Source organism: Symphalangus syndactylus, chromosome 4, assembly GCF_028878055.3.
Source record: "Symphalangus syndactylus isolate Jambi chromosome 4, NHGRI_mSymSyn1-v2.1_pri, whole genome shotgun sequence".
Taxonomy (NCBI): domain Eukaryota; kingdom Metazoa; phylum Chordata; class Mammalia; order Primates; family Hylobatidae; genus Symphalangus; species Symphalangus syndactylus.
Window position 1 is genome coordinate 106,703,313 of NC_072426.2, and position 19,212 is coordinate 106,722,524.

General features: G+C 40.7%; 1 protein-coding gene across 3 annotated transcripts in view; it reads left to right on the forward strand.

Moving 5' to 3' along the window:
• Positions 1-3,687: 3,687 nt before the first annotated feature.
• Positions 3,688-19,212, forward strand: part of PCDH10 (protocadherin 10) — a 59,198-nt gene continuing 43,673 nt past the window's right edge. For all 3 annotated transcript variants that reach the window (XM_055275920.2, XM_055275922.2, XM_055275923.2), the window contains exons 1-4: positions 3,688-7,128; positions 8,676-8,734; positions 9,278-9,384; positions 17,692-17,997. In XM_055275920.2, coding sequence (XP_055131895.1) covers positions 4,498-7,128; positions 8,676-8,734; positions 9,278-9,384; positions 17,692-17,997 — 3,103 coding nt within the window. In that variant the 5' untranslated portion in view covers positions 3,688-4,497. The remainder of the gene's footprint in view (positions 7,129-8,675; positions 8,735-9,277; positions 9,385-17,691; positions 17,998-19,212) is intronic.

Genomic DNA, 19,212 nt, shown 5'->3' on the forward strand with positions numbered 1-19,212 from the left:
GAGCTGTGCTTGCTGAGAATGACAAGTGCCAAGAACAACCATCTAGGTCAATCCTGGTGGAGCCTGGTTATTGATAAAGTAATTTTTTCTTCCAATTCTAAAAAAAAAAAAAAAACTTCCCTCAAAGCTCTGGGCACATAGCAATAATAAGAGGATTTAGAAACAAATTGCTTTCAAGTCATGTTAAATCACTGCAAACACTCATTTATCCAAAGGCTGGTTAACAAACTTGTTTCTGCCCCACCCTTTGCAGCAAAGGGCAGAGAAGAAAGCAATCCCTTAACCCAGTTTCAAAGTTTGTAAAACACACTTGTGGGATCCTTAGCGCCCCTCTGTTTCTGCTGCACTTAAAGCCCAATGAAATAAAAAATATGCACTATCACTCTAATACATAAACCAGGACTTTTATGAAAACTGATTTTGATAATCTCTCTCCAAATAATAAAACTGCTTTTCCTCTGTTTCTTAGGGTGCAGTTTGTCCTGGCTCAAACAGTTTGCGCTCCTGGGGGTGGACGAGGGAGGGTGAAGAAGGGATTAGGTACAATGTATTTCCTTCTCCTTTTCCGCTCCAGTAACGGGGGGATTGAGGACCAAAGAATATACATGATGCTCTACCCTTCAAAGAGGTAGTTAGTCTCATTACTGAGGCTGCCGTATATACAAACCTCATCTCACTAAATTCTGGGGTCCACGGGAGTAAGAATGAAAAAGAAAAACGAAAGGCAGGGATCTGTTTGATTGGCACAGCAAGGGAAAAAGTAAACCTGTTACATTTTAGAGGCATTTTAAAAGGCAAATTTAAAGTGTTGTTTTGTTTTGTGGGTGACGGGGTATGGTTGTTTTAAAGGCTCTAGGGTAAAGGGGCACAGAAGGCTATTAATGCCACTATGTGATCTTGGCTCCAAACAAAATGCTCTTGGAATTGCCCTTGGCTGGAGCTATCTAGAGGGAGGCGGAGGACCAGGCTCTGTTCTGTTCTGCCGGGAAGAAGACCCCACCGTCACCCCGCCGGTCCCTGGCTGGCGCCACAGAAACTAGGAGTCGGAGAGGCGAGACCTCTAGGGGGCCTGGGCTCAGCGACGCTGGTGCGGACACAGACCCCTATGACCCAAGAAATCTTGTTGAGCCCCCGAAAGGCGAGCTCTCCAAAGCAAAATTCTCTGGCCTGCCCTATGCTGATTTCGCCGCTAGGAGACGCCTGTAACCCACGTTTGCGGAGAGAGTTCCATTCAAACACATTTGCTACCAAAAAAAATAAAAATAAAAAAAATAAAAGCAGCTCAAGTGTTACAGTGGATGTAGTGATTATTTACAGGCAAATCTGGCCATCTCATCTCCACCTCTGGAACCTCTCTGGCTTTCAGCATACGCCCCAAGTCAGCTCAAACTTCATCTACAATTCGGGGGTAGAAACCCTCTTCCCCAATTTCTGGATCTGCATTGTCATTCAGCTGCATGTCTCTCACATGCAAACACGCGCGCACTCACGCGCACACACACAAGTGTTTCCATACGTACAAATGAACGCATTAGAAAATTACCGTCATTTTTTAAAAGGCTCCAGGATTCTGACGAGTCAGCTTGAGGAGCTCAAAATATTTCATTTCAATTCTGCAGATCTGAAGAAAAAGAAAGGGGGGAGGGGTGGAAGTACAGATGCAATACCGTATTAATATTCAGATACACTATAATCTCCTTTTCATTGATCCACAGGTCCCTTTATACACTGCCGCTCCATTCTCAGCCGCAGACGTGATGCTAAAATCATTTTAACTGCAGCGGTTTTCGTTTGGCTTTGGCTAGTCTTCAATTTACTGCAGCTGGAAAAGGATTAGCCATTTTTGCTGGCATCCTTTCCTTCTAAGCGCTCAAAGGCAGGACCCATCTTCATGAAAGAGCCAAGTGCGGGGGCCGGGGGGATCAGGCGTTGCGGGGAGTGGGGGCGCAGAAATCAGGGCAGTAGACGTGCATTCGCGGGACTCTCAGAAGCACGTCTCAGGCTACAATCACGCCCATGGACACTAGCCCTCCTTAATTCCCTGCCAGGAGGGAATGGCAACGTATCTCCGGGTCAGAAAACGACTCTACTTTTCCCGCAGGTTGTGGTGGTGGTATTCTTGGGTCATTCATTACCAGAAAGCAGCAAAGGACCTTCCTATCTCTTTGCATAAGAAGGAGATTGAATAGAGGCTTCTTTCGTGAATAAACAACCAATTCCTTGCTAGTGGCCCATTAATTAAAAATATACATTTATATATCTTTCGTTAGAGAATTGGCATTCTATCCACTCTCCAGCATTAAAGAGTTCGCGCTGTGTTTTAACTTCACAAGAACTAGCTATGTGGATGTGCCGCGTTGCCCCTGCGCCTCCGGAATGGGCACTCACAGCTGGTCAAGCGCGTCCTTCGGAACTCAGGGAGGCTCCTCTGGGGCTTACACAGAGCTAAGCCCTGGGCCAGGGAGGATGGATGCAAGTACCGTGCATGTACAAACGTGTTCGCAGATACCCGCAGCGGTGCACACTCGGGCCCCTCGTGTGCACGGTCCCTGCCCACCACCGCACCTCGCCCGCGTTCGCCGCCGCCCCACTGTCCTCACCCCGCGGGCTGACCCCAGGATTGGCAGAAATCAGTGGTCTAATCTAGCATGGTGGGTAGAGGGATCGATCTCCAATTGCCAAAAAAAAATTAGAAAATAGCCAGTGTTCCCAGCCGCTGCGTGGCACTTGGCCGCACAAGGCGCAGGGATATCAGAGGCGCTTTGCAGCGCTTGGCGTTTCTGTGTGCCGGATGCCCCAGAGCCCGGCGTTAGGATGGCGGGCTCGTAGGAAGCGGCTCAAATCAACTGCTCAGTCACTGATGAATGCACTCACGGCTCGAAGCTAGGTCCTCGAGTGAGTTAATCTACTTGGTAAGTATTTTGTGAATATGTATTTAGGGGGGAGAGAGGCACGTCGAACGCGTCTGCCCGTCTGTAAGCGCTGTCAGCCCACATCCTTTAGCGTGAATTCCTCCGCTTTTCAGGAGTCACCTCCAACCCCTACTCCGTATGCTTCGCCCCTTTCCTCACGGCCCCGTCAGACCCCTCACCTTTAGATTGACACATGCCATATAATACCCACTTTTTAAATGCCCTGCCAGTCTCTGCTAGGGTCCCTTAATTAGGTAACCCTTGCCAATTAGTGGGCCCTGCGCTACTTTTTCCCCTTCTCGATTTATTTCCATGATCCGTATTAGGGAAAATACCTTAAAGGAAAAAGAATGTTAGCATCGTTGGAAATCCCGCTCCTAGGAGAGGATACCGCGGCTGTTGCTACTATGTTTTCGCATTTGCTGATGCAAACAGGGGAACCTCTCTATTCCCTCCCCATTACCTGCGGCTGGGGACTGGGAACTTTCCGCGGCATTGTCCCCAGCCAGCGCCTCGGGACCTGCGGGGCTGTTCTCTCTCTCACACTCACACTCACCCCGGCCGCTCGGGCGAGAGTTCTGTCCCGCCCCGCTCGGGTGCCGCGTGACGTGTCTGTTTGGCGGCCGGTTTGGCCAATCATCGGCAGCCCGGTGGGTGGTGCTCCTCGGCGATTGGTTGGCAGAATGAGGGCGCTGCGCAAAAACGGAGAAGCCGAGCGCTCGGAGCTTAGAACTGCCAGCCCAGACCACAGGCTCAGAGGCTGAAGCAGGAGGAAGGAAGGACTGGAAGGAAAAAGAGACAGGTTAGAGGGAAAGAGGCTTGGGAAGAAAACAGCAGAAAAGAAACTGCTCATTATACTTACAGAGAGGCAAGTAACGGTGGAGATGAGGACAGAGGGAACCAAGACTCTGAAAGACAAAAAATACAAATAGAGCGAAAGAGGAAAAAAATGTCAAGAAGAACATCCATCCGGAGAAATGAAGATAATGAAAGTTTTAAGCTGCAGAGCCGTTCTGTGCTTTTCCGGCACAAAATTATGTCGCTGGTTTTAAGCCCTTTTGCATTTGCCAGCCGTTGACATTAAGAGGCATGTTTAACGGTGCCAACAGCATCTCCTTTTCCTTCTCCTCTTCCTCTTCTTCTTCTTCCTCCTCCTCCTCCTCCTCTTTTTCCTCCTCCTCATTCTCCTCCCATCAGCAAGAAGACAAACCGAGGACAGTCTTGAAATATCGAAATTTCCTCTTTGGGATTTGCCAGAGCCGCGTTGCGCCAAGACTGTCGGAATAAAGGACGCTGACTATTGTATTATCGTTATTTTATTAATTGGTCAGTGGAAAGATTACAGATGAGGAAAGGGGACGCCTGTCACCCTTCCTGTGCTTAGATTTAAAAAAATGAGGCTGGATTGCGGGAAGCTCTAGAATGAAGCAAAAGGAGTAAGATTTTTAAAGACAGAAAGCCACAGGAGCCCCCACGTAGCTCACTTTTATTTGTATTTTTTCAGATTTTTTTTTTTTTCGTGGTGGTGGGGGAGGTGATTGGGTGGCTGACTGGCTGCGGGAAGCTACTTCCTTTCCTTTTGGAGATGATTGTGCTATTATTGTTTGCCTTGCTCTGGATGGTGGAAGGAGTCTTTTCCCAGCTTCACTACACGGTACAGGAGGAGCAGGAACATGGCACTTTCGTGGGGAATATCGCTGAAGATCTGGGTCTGGACATTACAAAACTTTCAGCTCGCGGGTTTCAGACGGTGCCCAACTCAAGGACCCCGTACTTAGACCTCAACCTGGAGACAGGGGTGCTGTACGTGAACGAGAAAATAGACCGCGAACAAATCTGCAAACAGAGCCCCTCCTGTGTTCTGCACCTGGAGGTCTTTCTGGAGAACCCCCTGGAGCTGTTCCAGGTGGAGATCGAGGTGCTGGACATTAATGACAACCCCCCCTCTTTCCCGGAGCCAGACCTGACGGTGGAAATCTCTGAGAGCGCCACGCCAGGCACTCGCTTCCCCTTGGAGAGCGCATTCGACCCAGACGTGGGCACCAACTCCTTGCGCGACTACGAGATCACCCCCAACAGCTACTTCTCCCTGGACGTGCAGACCCAGGGGGATGGCAACCGATTCGCTGAGCTGGTGCTGGAGAAGCCACTGGACCGAGAGCAGCAAGCGGTGCACCGCTACGTGCTGACCGCGGTGGACGGGGGAGGTGGGGGAGGAGTAGGAGAAGGAGGGGGAGTTGGCGGGGGAGCAGGCCTGCCCCCCCAGCAGCAGCGCACCGGCACGGCCCTACTCACCATCCGAGTGCTGGACTCCAATGACAATGTGCCCGCTTTCGACCAACCCGTCTACACTGTGTCTCTACCAGAGAACTCTCCCCCAGGCACTCTCGTGATCCAGCTCAACGCCACCGACCCGGACGAGGGCCAGAACGGTGAGGTCGTGTACTCCTTCAGTAGCCACATTTCGCCCCGGGCGCGGGAGCTTTTCGGACTCTCGCCGCGCACTGGCAGACTGGAGGTAAGCGGCGAGTTGGACTATGAAGAGAGCCCAGTATACCAAGTGTACGTGCAAGCCAAGGACCTGGGCCCCAACGCCGTGCCTGCGCACTGCAAGGTGCTAGTGCGAGTACTGGATGCTAACGACAACGCGCCAGAGATCAGCTTCAGCACCGTGAAGGAGGCGGTGAGCGAGGGCGCGGCGCCCGGCACTGTGGTGGCCCTTTTCAGCGTGACTGACCGCGACTCAGAGGAGAATGGGCAGGTGCAGTGTGAGCTACTGGGAGACGTGCCTTTCCGCCTCAAGTCTTCCTTTAAGAATTACTACACCATCGTTACCGAAGCCCCCCTGGACCGAGAGGCGGGGGACTCCTACACCCTGACCGTAGTGGCCCGGGACCGGGGCGAGCCTGCGCTCTCCACCAGTAAGTCGATCCAGGTACAAGTGTCGGATGTGAACGACAACGCGCCGCGTTTCAGCCAGCCGGTCTACGACGTGTATGTGACTGAGAACAACGTGCCTGGCGCCTACATCTACGCGGTGAGCGCCACCGACCGCGATGAGGGCGCCAACGCCCAGCTTGCTTACTCTATCCTCGAGTGCCAGATCCAGGGCATGAGCGTCTTCACCTACGTTTCTATCAACTCTGAGAACGGCTACTTGTACGCCCTGCGCTCCTTCGACTATGAGCAGCTCAAGGACTTCAGTTTTCAGGTGGAAGCCCGGGACGCTGGCAGCCCCCAGGCGCTGGCTGGTAACGCCACTGTCAACATCCTCATAGTGGATCAAAATGACAACGCCCCTGCCATCGTGGCGCCTCTACCAGGACGCAACGGGACTCCAGCGCGTGAGGTGCTGCCCCGCTCGGCGGAGCCGGGTTACCTGCTCACCCGCGTGGCCGCCGTGGACGCGGACGACGGCGAGAACGCCCGGCTCACTTACAGCATCGTGCGTGGCAACGAAATGAACCTCTTTCGCATGGACTGGCGCACCGGAGAGCTGCGCACAGCACGCCGAGTCCCGGCCAAGCGCGACCCCCAGCGGCCTTATGAGCTGGTGATCGAGGTGCGCGACCATGGGCAGCCGCCCCTGTCCTCTACCGCCACCCTGGTGGTTCAGCTGGTGGATGGCGCCGTGGAGCCCCAGGGCGGGGGAGGGAGCGGAGGCGGAGGGTCAGGAGAGCACCAGCGCCCCAGCCGCTCTGGCGGAGGGGAAACCTCGCTAGACCTCACCCTCATCCTCATCATCGCGTTGGGCTCGGTGTCCTTCATCTTCCTGCTGGCCATGATCGTGCTGGCCGTGCGTTGTCAAAAAGAGAAGAAGCTCAACATCTACACTTGTTTGGCCAGCGATTGCTGTCTCTGCTGCTGCTGCTGCGGTGGCGGAGGTTCGACCTGCTGTGGCCGCCAAGCCCGGGCGCGCAAGAAGAAACTCAGCAAGTCGGACATCATGCTGGTGCAGAGCTCCAATGTACCCAGTAACCCGGCCCAGGTGCCGGTGGAGGAGTCCGGGGGCTTTGGCTCCCACCACCACAACCAGAATTACTGCTACCAGGTATGCCTGACCCCTGAGTCCGCCAAGACCGACCTGATGTTTCTTAAGCCCTGCAGCCCTTCGCGGAGTACAGACACTGAGCACAACCCCTGCGGGGCCATCGTCACCGGTTACACCGACCAGCAGCCTGATATCATCTCCAACGGAAGCATTTTGTCCAACGAGGTAAGGCTGAAGCGAAAGGACCACCATCTCTCATCTCCTCCATCAGAAAGCCTCCTCTAGCCCGGCCCTTGTATCTCTGGTGCACTGTGTATCTATTTTTAGGATATTAGCTTATGTGTATCGTTGTGGGAGCGGAGATGGGCGGTCACCTTCTCCCACTCCTTCGTGTGTAACCTAACTTTCGCGTTGTTCCACCCTTTCACATTTATTTTCATTTACGTCCCCTTGGTACTTTGCCACCTTGGAGCTCCCTCCTTTGCTCTTCAAACTTTCCTTTAAAACCTTAATTCCTGTCAGTCCTTTCCCTTCTCAGTAATCTGGGGATAAAGGGAAACTGCGTGAAGGGAGAGGGAAATGTGGAGGAGGGACTTACTTTCTAGCACTGGCAAAGGTCTTTTTTCTTTGCGTCTGTCCCAGGCGTTAATAAAGTTGGCTCTGTTTTGCTTTGTTTAACGATGCTTTCAGTCGCGTGTACAAGTAAGCTATAGATTGTTTAACTTTACACAGTTGTCTAACCTCGAATGCATGTTTTAGTGAACAAGTTACCAGATCCTTGTCCTCTGAACTCGGGTTGCGAAAAAAGCCTTCAGTTCGGCTCTGGACAGCATTTACAGACGCTCTTGAAGCCGAGCGCCCACACAGTGTGAATTTGAATGAAGCTGCGTTGGCACAAACCCCTGTTAAGAGTAAACTAACGAAAGGCTTAAACAATTGTTGTCTTAAATATATCTTTTCAGCTAATAATCACCTTCTTGCCACTGTTTTGGATAAATCACTGCTGTTGGCTTTCTTCATAAAAGAATTTGGCTTGTCAATTCTGACTTCTTTTTAAAAGGATGGAGAAGTGACAAAGTTGGAGGGTGGGGGTTGGGGGGAGAACAAAGTTGGTTCATGTGAAAGAAAGTTTGGACCGGAAAGGTGTGTGGGTGGTAGAGGTGGGGAGGTGAATGCAGAGGGCCTTTGGAGGGGAAAAGAATTGGGGGGGGGGCAGGATTATGAACTCCTTTCCTGGCAGGTTATTTTATTTGAGTCTTAGATATTATTAATTGACTTTCATGAATATTTGTACAGCTCATTTGTATCTTAAGCACATTTTGAAAATAAACAACAACATAATTCCATAAAATATCCAAACTTTTTGCTTATTGAGCGTGCTGTTTTTCTTGTGTCAACCAGTATGCACCTAAACACTTTTTTAAGCCACTGAAAAAAAAGACAGCAGAATATAAACAGGTTGACTCTGTTAGAGACAATACTATATGAGCTCTAGCCATGAGGTCATTTGCATTTTCTCTTTAAAAAAATACACACATTTAAAGTTAGCCAATTTTTTTTTAACCTTTACAAGTGACTAAAATGTGGATTCAAGTGTCTCTGCATATCTCCCCTGCCCTTACACAGCAATCGCTAGGATGAGGTCTTAGGAGAGCTTGGAAATTCATAAAAATATATACAATTACTTAAGCTATAGTTCCTAACGTCAAAAGTAGACTACTAGTTCAACCCATAGCATTCAAATGCTCTTGATTTATTTATTTTTTTCCTAGACTAAACACCAGCGAGCAGAGCTCAGCTATCTAGTTGACAGACCTCGCCGAGTTAACAGGTATGGACTCTTTTTTTCCCTAGCAGTAATGGACAATTTACAGCCTAGTAAAAGTAGGAAGTAGGTATATTATTCTAAATTAAAATTAAAATGTATAAAATATTTTCAATTGAGGCAGGACATAAATATGAACTATATTGTTTCCTAGACAATACATTAAAAATTATACATTATATTTCATATATATACAACGCTTAAAATATATTTGAATATTTTGTCAATTTACACTCCTACACAGTTTCTGATAGTCTTCCTCACTGTTCCAAATGTATATCTATTTTATGAAAATGATATAAACATGTATTTAGCTCCAATTATAGAATAATGCCTAAACTTTACATGACTTAAGTGCTCAAAATGACTGTTAATCGATCATTTTTAAATAGTTACGCTTAGGCTATAAAAGCTAGCTTTATTCAGAAACAAAGCCAACTAAGAGGTCTGTGAGTCTGCAGCACCATCTGTGACCATGTGGTGGCAGAAGAATGTTTTCTCTGTTTCTTCACCTTTTTTATTCTAATATTCACATTTTCGTACTTCTAGTTCTGCGTTCCAGGAAGCCGACATAGTAAGCTCTAAGGACAGTGGTCATGGAGACAGTGAACAGGGAGATAGTGATCATGATGCCACCAACCGTGCCCAGTCAGCTGGTAAGTGTGATCAAAGGGCAATCTAAATGCTAACTTTTATAGTTTTTGCTTTTAAAAATAAACCTAGGAAGGATGATGTCCTAGGCAATTTTCCATAGGTTTAATGCTGGTAACTCTACAGAAAAATAGTGTCACTCTACTTTGATAATTGCAGACTTAAAGAGAATTGTAAAAATGCAGTGTTCCTTTGGAGAGTTAATGTTAGGAATTCATTGTGGAGAGTGTCAGAATACGAAATATATCTTGCTTATGTAATGTTCTTTAATGGACACATTGCGTACAGAAAGACATAGCTCTCTCACCTGGTCCAGTTACCAGTCTTCAGTCAATTAAGGTATTCTTAAATTTGTTTATGGATGAGGTAACTGAAGATGGATAAAATTGATTGACCTGCCCAAGGTCACAAGAAGATAAATGGATGACTGAAGACTAGAATCCACATTTCTTGTTTTCCAGGGCAATGCATTTTACACACCACCAAGTATTGAATGAGAAAAGTAATGGTGATTAAAAGTCATTAATGGATTGAAAACAGTTTCTAATCTTGAGTCTTAGGCTTCAGAACGTTAGGTAATATGTGATAATGTGTATTTTTTGAAGTGTCCTTGGTTTCTTCATATTTTCAACAGGGTCCATGACACATCAAAAGGTGAACTCTGAGTATATTTGTATGTGGGCTTAATGGTAGTCACTGATAGGTTTCAATGTGCTATATATTCATTTTATTTTACTTTTCTTTTTAGAAAGTCAAGTTTTATGACATCCTGGTAACTCTTATTACTAATACTAAAAGGAAACTCTTACATGAAATAAAATATGTATGTTAAAATGAAAATGATTTAATAAACTTCTGGTGTCCTTCCTAATTTTTTGGTTTTCATCTTTGAAGGGTGTTTGTTGAATATTTTACTTTTTCTATCTAGTTTTGTGTTTATTTGACACATGAAGAAATAGAAAGGCTAGTCAACTTTTCTAACTCCTGAAAATGTCGATCTTAGACTGTCTGTGGGTTCAACTCAACTCTCTTGAGACTGGACCTTTATTTTACTTAATAATATAACCATAGAGTGATAGGTTCTTATTTTCAAGGTGATATTAGTCCTCGAGAGCACCCATTCCTTAACACTTGGTGGACCTCTGGATGGTGCTGAGGCAGTGTGTCAAAGGGCAGCGTACACCCCATGGTGGCCTGGCAGCAATGGTTGCTACAAGCCTCTCACTTGGCTAATGTGTGCTGTGTCTTGGGAAACCCAGGCAGGATGAAGGGAAAAAAGGCTGCTCAAGGGTCTCTTTATATTGCTGTGAGTCATTAATATGCAGGCCTAATGAGACTTGAGAACTGCCAAGAATCCCCGGAGGTCTCTGCCCCTTGCGGGCCTTCACGCTAAGTGAACAGAGCATCTATTTAGTGTCTGGGAACCTGACAACAAACCAGATCTTGCCAGAAGTTTATATGTGAGTACAAAGTCCCTTTCATTTTTGCCCTATATATGGCATATGATTTATTGTCATCTTTAAAAACTGTACATTTAGCATTGCTCATTCCTGTTCTTTTTCAGAGTTTCTAATTTAACTGTCAACCTTTTAAAACTTTTAAAACAAAATGTTTAATGTTTTAAAAAGAGTATCTGTAGCATGTTTCTTTGAATGCATTTTACTCCTTTCCCACCCCACACGCCCCGCTTTGTTTTTCCTGTAGCACTTCAATCTCAATGAACATTTCAATTAGTTTAGTCCCTCAGACATAATGACCCATAATAACCTAACTGAAGAAAGAGAGATGAATAAACATCTGCAAAAGAGCCAAATTTGGAAGATAGATGAGAACATATTCTTATCAGTGCATCTTCCCAGTAGCTACTTTATTTCACAGTCACTCGGTGTTACCATTTCTGTAATGTTTCTTTCAAATGATTGGAGGTGTCAAAGCATTTAAAAGAATACTAAAATGTTAAAATGTGTTGTGGAAAACATTTCAGCCAGGCAGTTTTTATTTTTATCAAAATGTTAAAATTTTTTTCGTGTCTTTAAGTTCTTAAACATGTAAAAGTGTTACAGAATTAGCAATCCTTTTATGTATCTCATTAGTAGTTACAGGGCAGCCACAACATACTGGGCACAATAATAGCTATTTTAGGATTGTAATAAAGCACTTATGTTAAGAAGTGATTGCACCTTTGTGTGCTGAATTGAAATCAGATTTAATGTGTAATTTTATTGTAAGAATGATTTTGAAGTGTTTTCTTTATTAAGTATAAAACCTCAAATGCAGAGAATTAAAATGCATTTACTTAAAGACTTTTTTCAATCCATACTGCTGTTATGTACTATAAACCTCCCATCAAGCAGCTAGACTATTTCCAAAAATTTAAGCCCATTTCAGATAAATCTGTTTTATTTCATTGTAAACGCAGATATTAATGATCTTCCAATTTTGCAAAATTAGGTAATATTACTCATAGCATAGCTTTCTAAGTTCAGGATAGGAAAAAAACATTATGTTATAATGAGCAAATCTCACTTAACTAGGTTTTAGTAGGGAAAAGTTAGATTATCAAGCAAAACTAACATTGGAAAGATAAAGACTCCGAATTCTCTCTTTCAGTTTGTACCATATTCCACACTATAGTGTACAGACTGTTTAGCTTAGTGCTTCACCTGTTTAAACTTCCTATCTTTTTCTTTATTCCTATTTCTTTTTCTACATTAACATTATTCTGTATTATTTATTTAGATATGCCTTCTATTTATTCTTTTATGAATAGTTTTTTTTTTGTTGTTCTATCTTCCACCCCCTCCTTCTTGCTTTTCTTTTTTCTAAGCCATTTGCTGTCACCAATGTTGTTCATAGAATGGCTTTAAACACGAAGGCAGCTGCACAGAGAATCACATAAGCTTTTTCAGTTTTCCACTGCACCTGGCTCCATGTGTGAAATTCTTCGCCTTGACCACTGCTCTGTGGCACTTTCTTTCTATAGCCTTGTCAAGGTGCTTCCCGTTTTTTTAGTGCACTATTGATGTATTGGTTAGATATGGCAGTATTCCAAGGAGAAGTGGTAAATGCAGACATAAACCATCACAAGAGGAAAAACTGATTAATCACAGCTTAAATAGCCAAAGAATTGGACTTTAAAGAAATATATTTTCAAGTTTATTATGTCATTATATTAAAGCATAATTATTTCTTCTATTTTAGGATACAGACAGAATATTTTAAATTGTATATCTTAAACATTTTAATATTATTTGAGTTATATCTAAAGTGATCTGTTTAGTAGTGAGAGGTTGCTTTTACCGTTATAAAATATCTACACTGTCAATAATGCTAAGCTTAATTATAGATTTCTTTTTAATACCTTGTGCCTTTAAAAAAATATGTTGAAGACAGAATCCTAATAAGTGATTGAATTACTTGTTAGACATTCTCTGAAAATTGTCAAATTTCTCTTCAATAATTTTTTCTTTCAGTTATAGGAGAACTTATCTTCCAAATATGTTTAGTTTCTAACTAATTATAGATATAGATATAATACATGGTCAAAATTTGGCTATGAATTTTAAAAATAAAGTGATTTGATTGGTCAGCAATTTCAAATTAGTAGATAAAATATATCATTGAAATGCATTAAGCCATTGCATTACTACAATATCAGCAATAGAATTCTTGGTTTATTATAAACACAAATACGTATTTCCAAACTCCATTAAGAATTTAGATAATTGCCAAATTTGCTTTTGGGTTTATATATAAAATGGATTTACACCAGTATTTATAAAACCTTATTCGCTGGTGAAACTTTGAGCTGCAACTTGAAAATGTGGAGAGATTTATAACTGGAAGCAATAGAGAAGACAAAATATTGAGAGGAAATGGTGAAAAATATATACATTTTGAAAGATTATTGGTAGGGAGAAAATTTTGATGGGAATATTTTTATTTTTTTCATGCGTGAGTTATGTTAATAACTATTTGCTTCAAAACCATGTTTTTCTAAAACATACTGCAATTTTTGTGGTTACAATTAATGTATCTTAAGTAGTTAAAAGAAGACTAGAAATCTTCTCAAAAAATGAAAAGTTTTATATCTGCTTTAAAATTAATTTATCATATTTGGAAAAAAATAAACGTTTTGAATGAAAGCTTGTTGCACAAAAAGAAATGTTCACGCAATATTGTATTATGACAGTCACCAAAAAAGTAGCACAAATTGAATTCTAAAATTTCTGAAATCACAATTTGGTCTCAATGGAAATATCCACTGCCTCTGAGTATACAGAACAAGTTACTAGCCAGTTGAAAACCATGTACTTTAAAATTTGTCTAAATATATCTTTGCATAACAGGCAGTCTATCATGTCAGCTGTCATCCCTTGCAGAACAGATTATTTCTGAAAAGTGGGAAAAATAAATAACTAGAAAAAGAGATTGCAAGTAAAAGATATATGTTGAAACATTTATTAGATATTACCAAAATTTCAAAACTGAGGTTTGGAATAATAGACATTGGAGACTCTGAAAGGTGGGAAGACTGAAGCCAGGTGAGAGTTCTGAAATTATCTAATGAGTACAATTTACATTATTCAGGTGATGGTTACACTAAAAATCCAGACTACACCACCATAACAAAATTGCACTTGTATCCCTAAAGTCTATTTAATTGTTTTTTAATTTAATTGAGGTTTGGTCTGTAATTTTCTGTTGTAAAATCCCACAGTTTCCATAGTAAGGGCATTTGAATGAGAAAAAGAAAAATTAAGTTAAACTTATTAACTTTTGAGCTGCCAATTTGAGCTATTAAAAAATTATAAGAGCAGTGTTAAAGTTATGCATTTTAATATATCCTAGCTACTGTAATATCTGGCATCCCTGTGCATCATAAAGTCATTTATCACAACAAAACTTAAATATACCTCTGCTTACTTGGTAATTAAAGTACTATATTTAATGGGACTACCGACAGGTGATAAAAGATAAAATGTTAGTTATACAGTATCTTCCGAAGGTGAGGAATCGTAATGGAATAAATTTATGTGGCTCTCAAACTATATAACTACACAACAAATGAAAAAATCAATTTTTAATTAATTTTTCTGTTACTTATCTAAGTTTATTGATTTACTATTTACATTATGTTTTTTTTTTTTTTTTTTTTTTTTTGAGACGGAGTCTCGCTCTGTCACCTAGGCTGGAGTGCAGTGGCTCAATCTCGGCTCACTGCAAGCTCCGTCTCCCGGGTTCACGCCATTCTCCTGCCTCAGCCTCTCCGAGTAGCTGGGACTACAGGCGCCCGCCACCACGCCCGGCTAATTTTTTGTATTTTTAGTAGAGACAGGGTTTCATCGTGGTCTCGATCTCCTGACCTCGTGATCCGCCCGCCTCGGCCTCCCAAAGTGCTGGGATTACAAGCGTGAGCCACCGCGCCCGGCCTACATTATGTTTTAAATGTTTGTTTCTATGTCTGATTTTTCTTCCTGAGAAATAGGTACACTTATCAATAAAACTGGTGAAACATTTATGTACAATTTGAGCCACCTTACTTTTCCTTCTAGTTACATGAAGCTGTATATTATTACTAAAGGACTTCTACTTTAAAAGGATTAATTCATAGATTTATTAAGAACATTATTTACATGTTTATTGCCTCTGTAGAGTGATACTGTTCATTTAACAAAAAACTTTTCTATATCCTCACATTTTTTTTTTGCCATGCACATGCTATAGTTTATTTTTAATACAGATTAAACTTGTGTGAACTTTACTATGTAATCTAAGGAAATTTTAACCAAACTCAAATAATCCAAAGAGGCAGAAGAAAAACTTACTTGCCAGATAAGAAAATAGGCACATTGGGGTATAAACTACATAAAAGTAATTTCTACCAAAATCAAGCAGTATCCTAATATATGTTGACATACTAGATTATTAAAATTATGTGTGGAATCGTCATATTCACAATTAGAGGAGTAGGTGGGCCTAGGTGCAAAAAAAATATGTGAAAGGTTGTATACTGTCTTATCTAGCATATTTAAAATGATATTTAGTCATCATGTGAAGAAAAATGATATTAGTTCTAATTTATATTGGAATGTAATTATATCAGCTATTCAAATTGAGTATATAAGTTTATTTTAAAAATAAATACTCATAATAATTTTACTCTTAAAGACGTTTCTACTGTTAAAAAATCTATGTTCCGCCATCATTCTATTAATAAATAGACAGCATTTATCATATCAAAGTATCAATCTTCTCTCTGGTTCTGTAGCCTCTACCTAGTTAGTATGTAAATGTGTATCAGGGACATTCTATTTCCCTTTCTTTTTTCTTTTCACATGTCTTCTTGCAAAAATAGGATAAAGGAGTGAGCTTCTTTGGTGTCTAGTGAAACATTTACATGTTTTACATGCTGTTGTCAGTCAGTTTCCTTAATCCCAGCTTCAGCTCACGTTTCCGTTCCTTAGCAGTTCACTGATCAGTAATTTATTTCCAGACTTATACAGGAAAATTATCAGTGAAATATTATAATCAAAGTCAGACTTAGCACTCTACATAGTTTAATATAAAATTTTTAAAAAGTCATTATGCAGTGAGACTAATATATTATAAGAAGCTTGGTGTTACTTTTTTAAATTTATGTAATTTGTTGTTCTTAACTCCAAAATACTAGAGTTAAGTATTAGATAATCTAAATAATCTAGATAGTATTAGACAAACTAGAGTGTTCATAATTTTGAAAAATTATTTTATTTTATATATGCAGATAACATATACACAAATACACATAAATCAATATATAACAGAATACTATCAGGAATTTAAAAACCAAAAACTTGCTTAAGAGCTCAAATCACTTGTGATATTAATAGAAGTAACAATCAAGTATATTCATTAAATAAATATTATTCCTTTGATTTAAAAAATGTTTTTCCAGACTGTGCATGGATTTGAGTTTCTTTTCTAATAATATACTTTTAACAGACTAATAATATACTTTTAGTTTTAACAGACTAATAATATACTTTTGTTTTTCAAATTGATCCTCTTTTAAAATTTTTTTATTATTTTTTCTTTTTTTTAATATTATTTAAAAAATAAAGTGGCCTACTAGGCACTGTCATTCCATACCCAGCTCCACGCCAGTAAGCCGGGGAGCTTCTTAGCCATTTAAAGTTTGAGAATAGGTTGAGATTGTTTCGGCCCTGTTTTAAAATATCTGATAGATATGTTACTATGTTTAGAAAAACATTAAAATCCTATTTTTGTGTATGTGTTTTTCTGTGTAGTGCTATATATCAGCATTAATATCAAATAGTATTCTGTAGTGCTTGAAAATTCTTATGCTTTGCTTAAGAAACTGAATGACCTTTCTTGATCATAATCAGATAATATTTGTAATCTTGTCAATCTAAGGAAGACAATGAAATTTGAACTTGTCCTTTGAAATCTTGGTATTATAGGATTAGTAAGCAAACAACTCTGTTGACTAGGACAAGTGTGTTCCAATATAGAGCAAGTAATAAGGTATTTGTCAATAGTATCTGCAGTTGATTTACACTGCATTTGGTTACCTTGGTTTCATTAATTACAGTCATTTGTTCTGGATTTGTCTAAGATGGTAAATGATAAGTGGTTTTTAGTAATACGGACTACTAGAGTGTCATTGAGGAATACCTTTAGGAAGTCATTTTCTAGAAACCTCGGAAAATATGCTTTTAGCTGCTAATGAAATTGTGTTTTATTCTTGTTTTTTACTGATTTTCCTCTGTGTATGCCACATTTCTGTTGAATTTCACTTTCTGCTTCATATTCAAATTTCATAATCTAAATATCATTTTTGGTGCTTGGCATATTTCTTATGTTTATTTGTTTTTAAGGGAAAAAGTCAGATATTTATCATTGTTAGGGATCACGGATTTTAAAGCTTTTACACCTTGTTGTTTTATCTGTTTTGAACTTCACAAGAGATTTTTAAAAAGATGTCTACCTTTTTTATTCACCATTTCCCAGTTATTTAAATTGTTTAGAGCCAATATTTTTCCCATACCCCAAGTAGTTTAGAAACATCTATCTCAGATGCCTCTTTGCCAGAAGAGTCTTATCTTTTGCATTTGCAGATCATTTTCTCTTTTTAAAGTGATGAACAAAAATGAGACAAAACAATATTTGGTTCCTGTCAGGGTAAGCCAGGAAAAATTTGTTAAGACACCTTCACTTGTCACCCTTTATGCTACCCGTTATCTTACACTGCTAAGTAACTGGTCATGTTGGTGAAGACTACATCCGTAGTTTCTGTTTTCTGTTTACAGGTATGGATCTCTTCTCCAATTGCACTGAGGAATGTAAAGCTTTGGGCCACTCAGATCGGTGCTGGATGCCTTCTTTTGTCCCTTCTGATGGACGCCAGGCTGCTGATTATCGCAGCAATCTGCATGTTCCCGGCATGGACTCTGTTCCAGACACTGAAGTGTTTGAAACTCCAGAAGCCCAGCCTGGGGCAGAGCGGTCCTTCTCCACCTTTGGCAAAGAGAAGGCCCTTCACAGCACTTTGGAGAGGAAGGAGCTGGATGGACTGCTGTCTAATACGCGAGCGCCTTACAAACCACCATATTTGAGTAAGTATTACACAAAGGGCTCTGTTAAAGTGTTCCCTTTGAGGAGATAAAGTTCAACATTCCACTCTTTTTGGTAAAAATGGAGTTCAGGTTTTTTTAAGAAATAAAGATAAAAGTGACTGGATGCTGGCAGCACTTTAGGGCAATATTCTTTATTTAAAATAATAGATTCCTCTAACATTGAGACATTAATAATTGCACTCAGCTCTTTCAAAATATGAGACTATATTCTCCAAATTGATTATTTTATATAATCATTGCGAACAATAAAAATGCTTTGAGATTCCATAATATGTTTCCTTTGAGGATCTTGGTAATGAGAAATAGAAATATTTTTCTTTTAGTTAATGGATAAATATTACTGACAATTTAATATCTTGGTCAAACTACATAAATAATGTTTGATAAAGATAAAACTCATAACAACTCAATCAAAAGATCACTTATCTTATATAGCAGATCCATCCTACATAACATTTTATTTCATCTACTACAAAAATAACTGTGGAACTTATAAGCTGGAACAAATGATGAGACAGATTGTAGATATATCATTTCTTTTATGACTGATGAAATTGAAAAGTAAGTGTTTTTAAAAACTTAAAGAAAAAAACAGAAGAATATTTATTTTAGCCTTTATGAAGTATAATGTGAAAAGCAAAGACTGAATGCATTGAGGTTGTGACTACTAACCTGGACATAGATAAAGCAAATAGACAAGTGTTATATGCTTAAAGGAATGGTCTTTTATTAGATGCATACATTGTGGTGACAACAATAGTCGGGTGGTGTTTTATGAAGGATTGTTTTCAGCTTTTCAGATTACTCAGAACCACAAATACCCCAGCATGATGTACCACTTTAGCACTTCAGAACCAAAAAATCATTTGTTTTGCTTTATTTTTTAAAGTTATGCAAAGAGAGAACAAATAAAGACAGGAAATATTGAGATGTCTAAAATTCAATTTGGATGCTAATGTCTTAAGTTTAACTCACAAATCCACACATGCTAGTGAACTAAAATAGCCTAAAATCAAATTTTAATAAGTGAGGAACATGATGAGATCTTTGCCTCTGAAACTGAATTCTGGATTCAAAATTTTATTTATTATTAAAAGTAAAACTTTTCCAAATTTTAAGCAGCATATTTAACTACTGTTTCACTTAAACTAAGAATGTACATTATAGAAATACATTATTAATCATTTCAAGGCA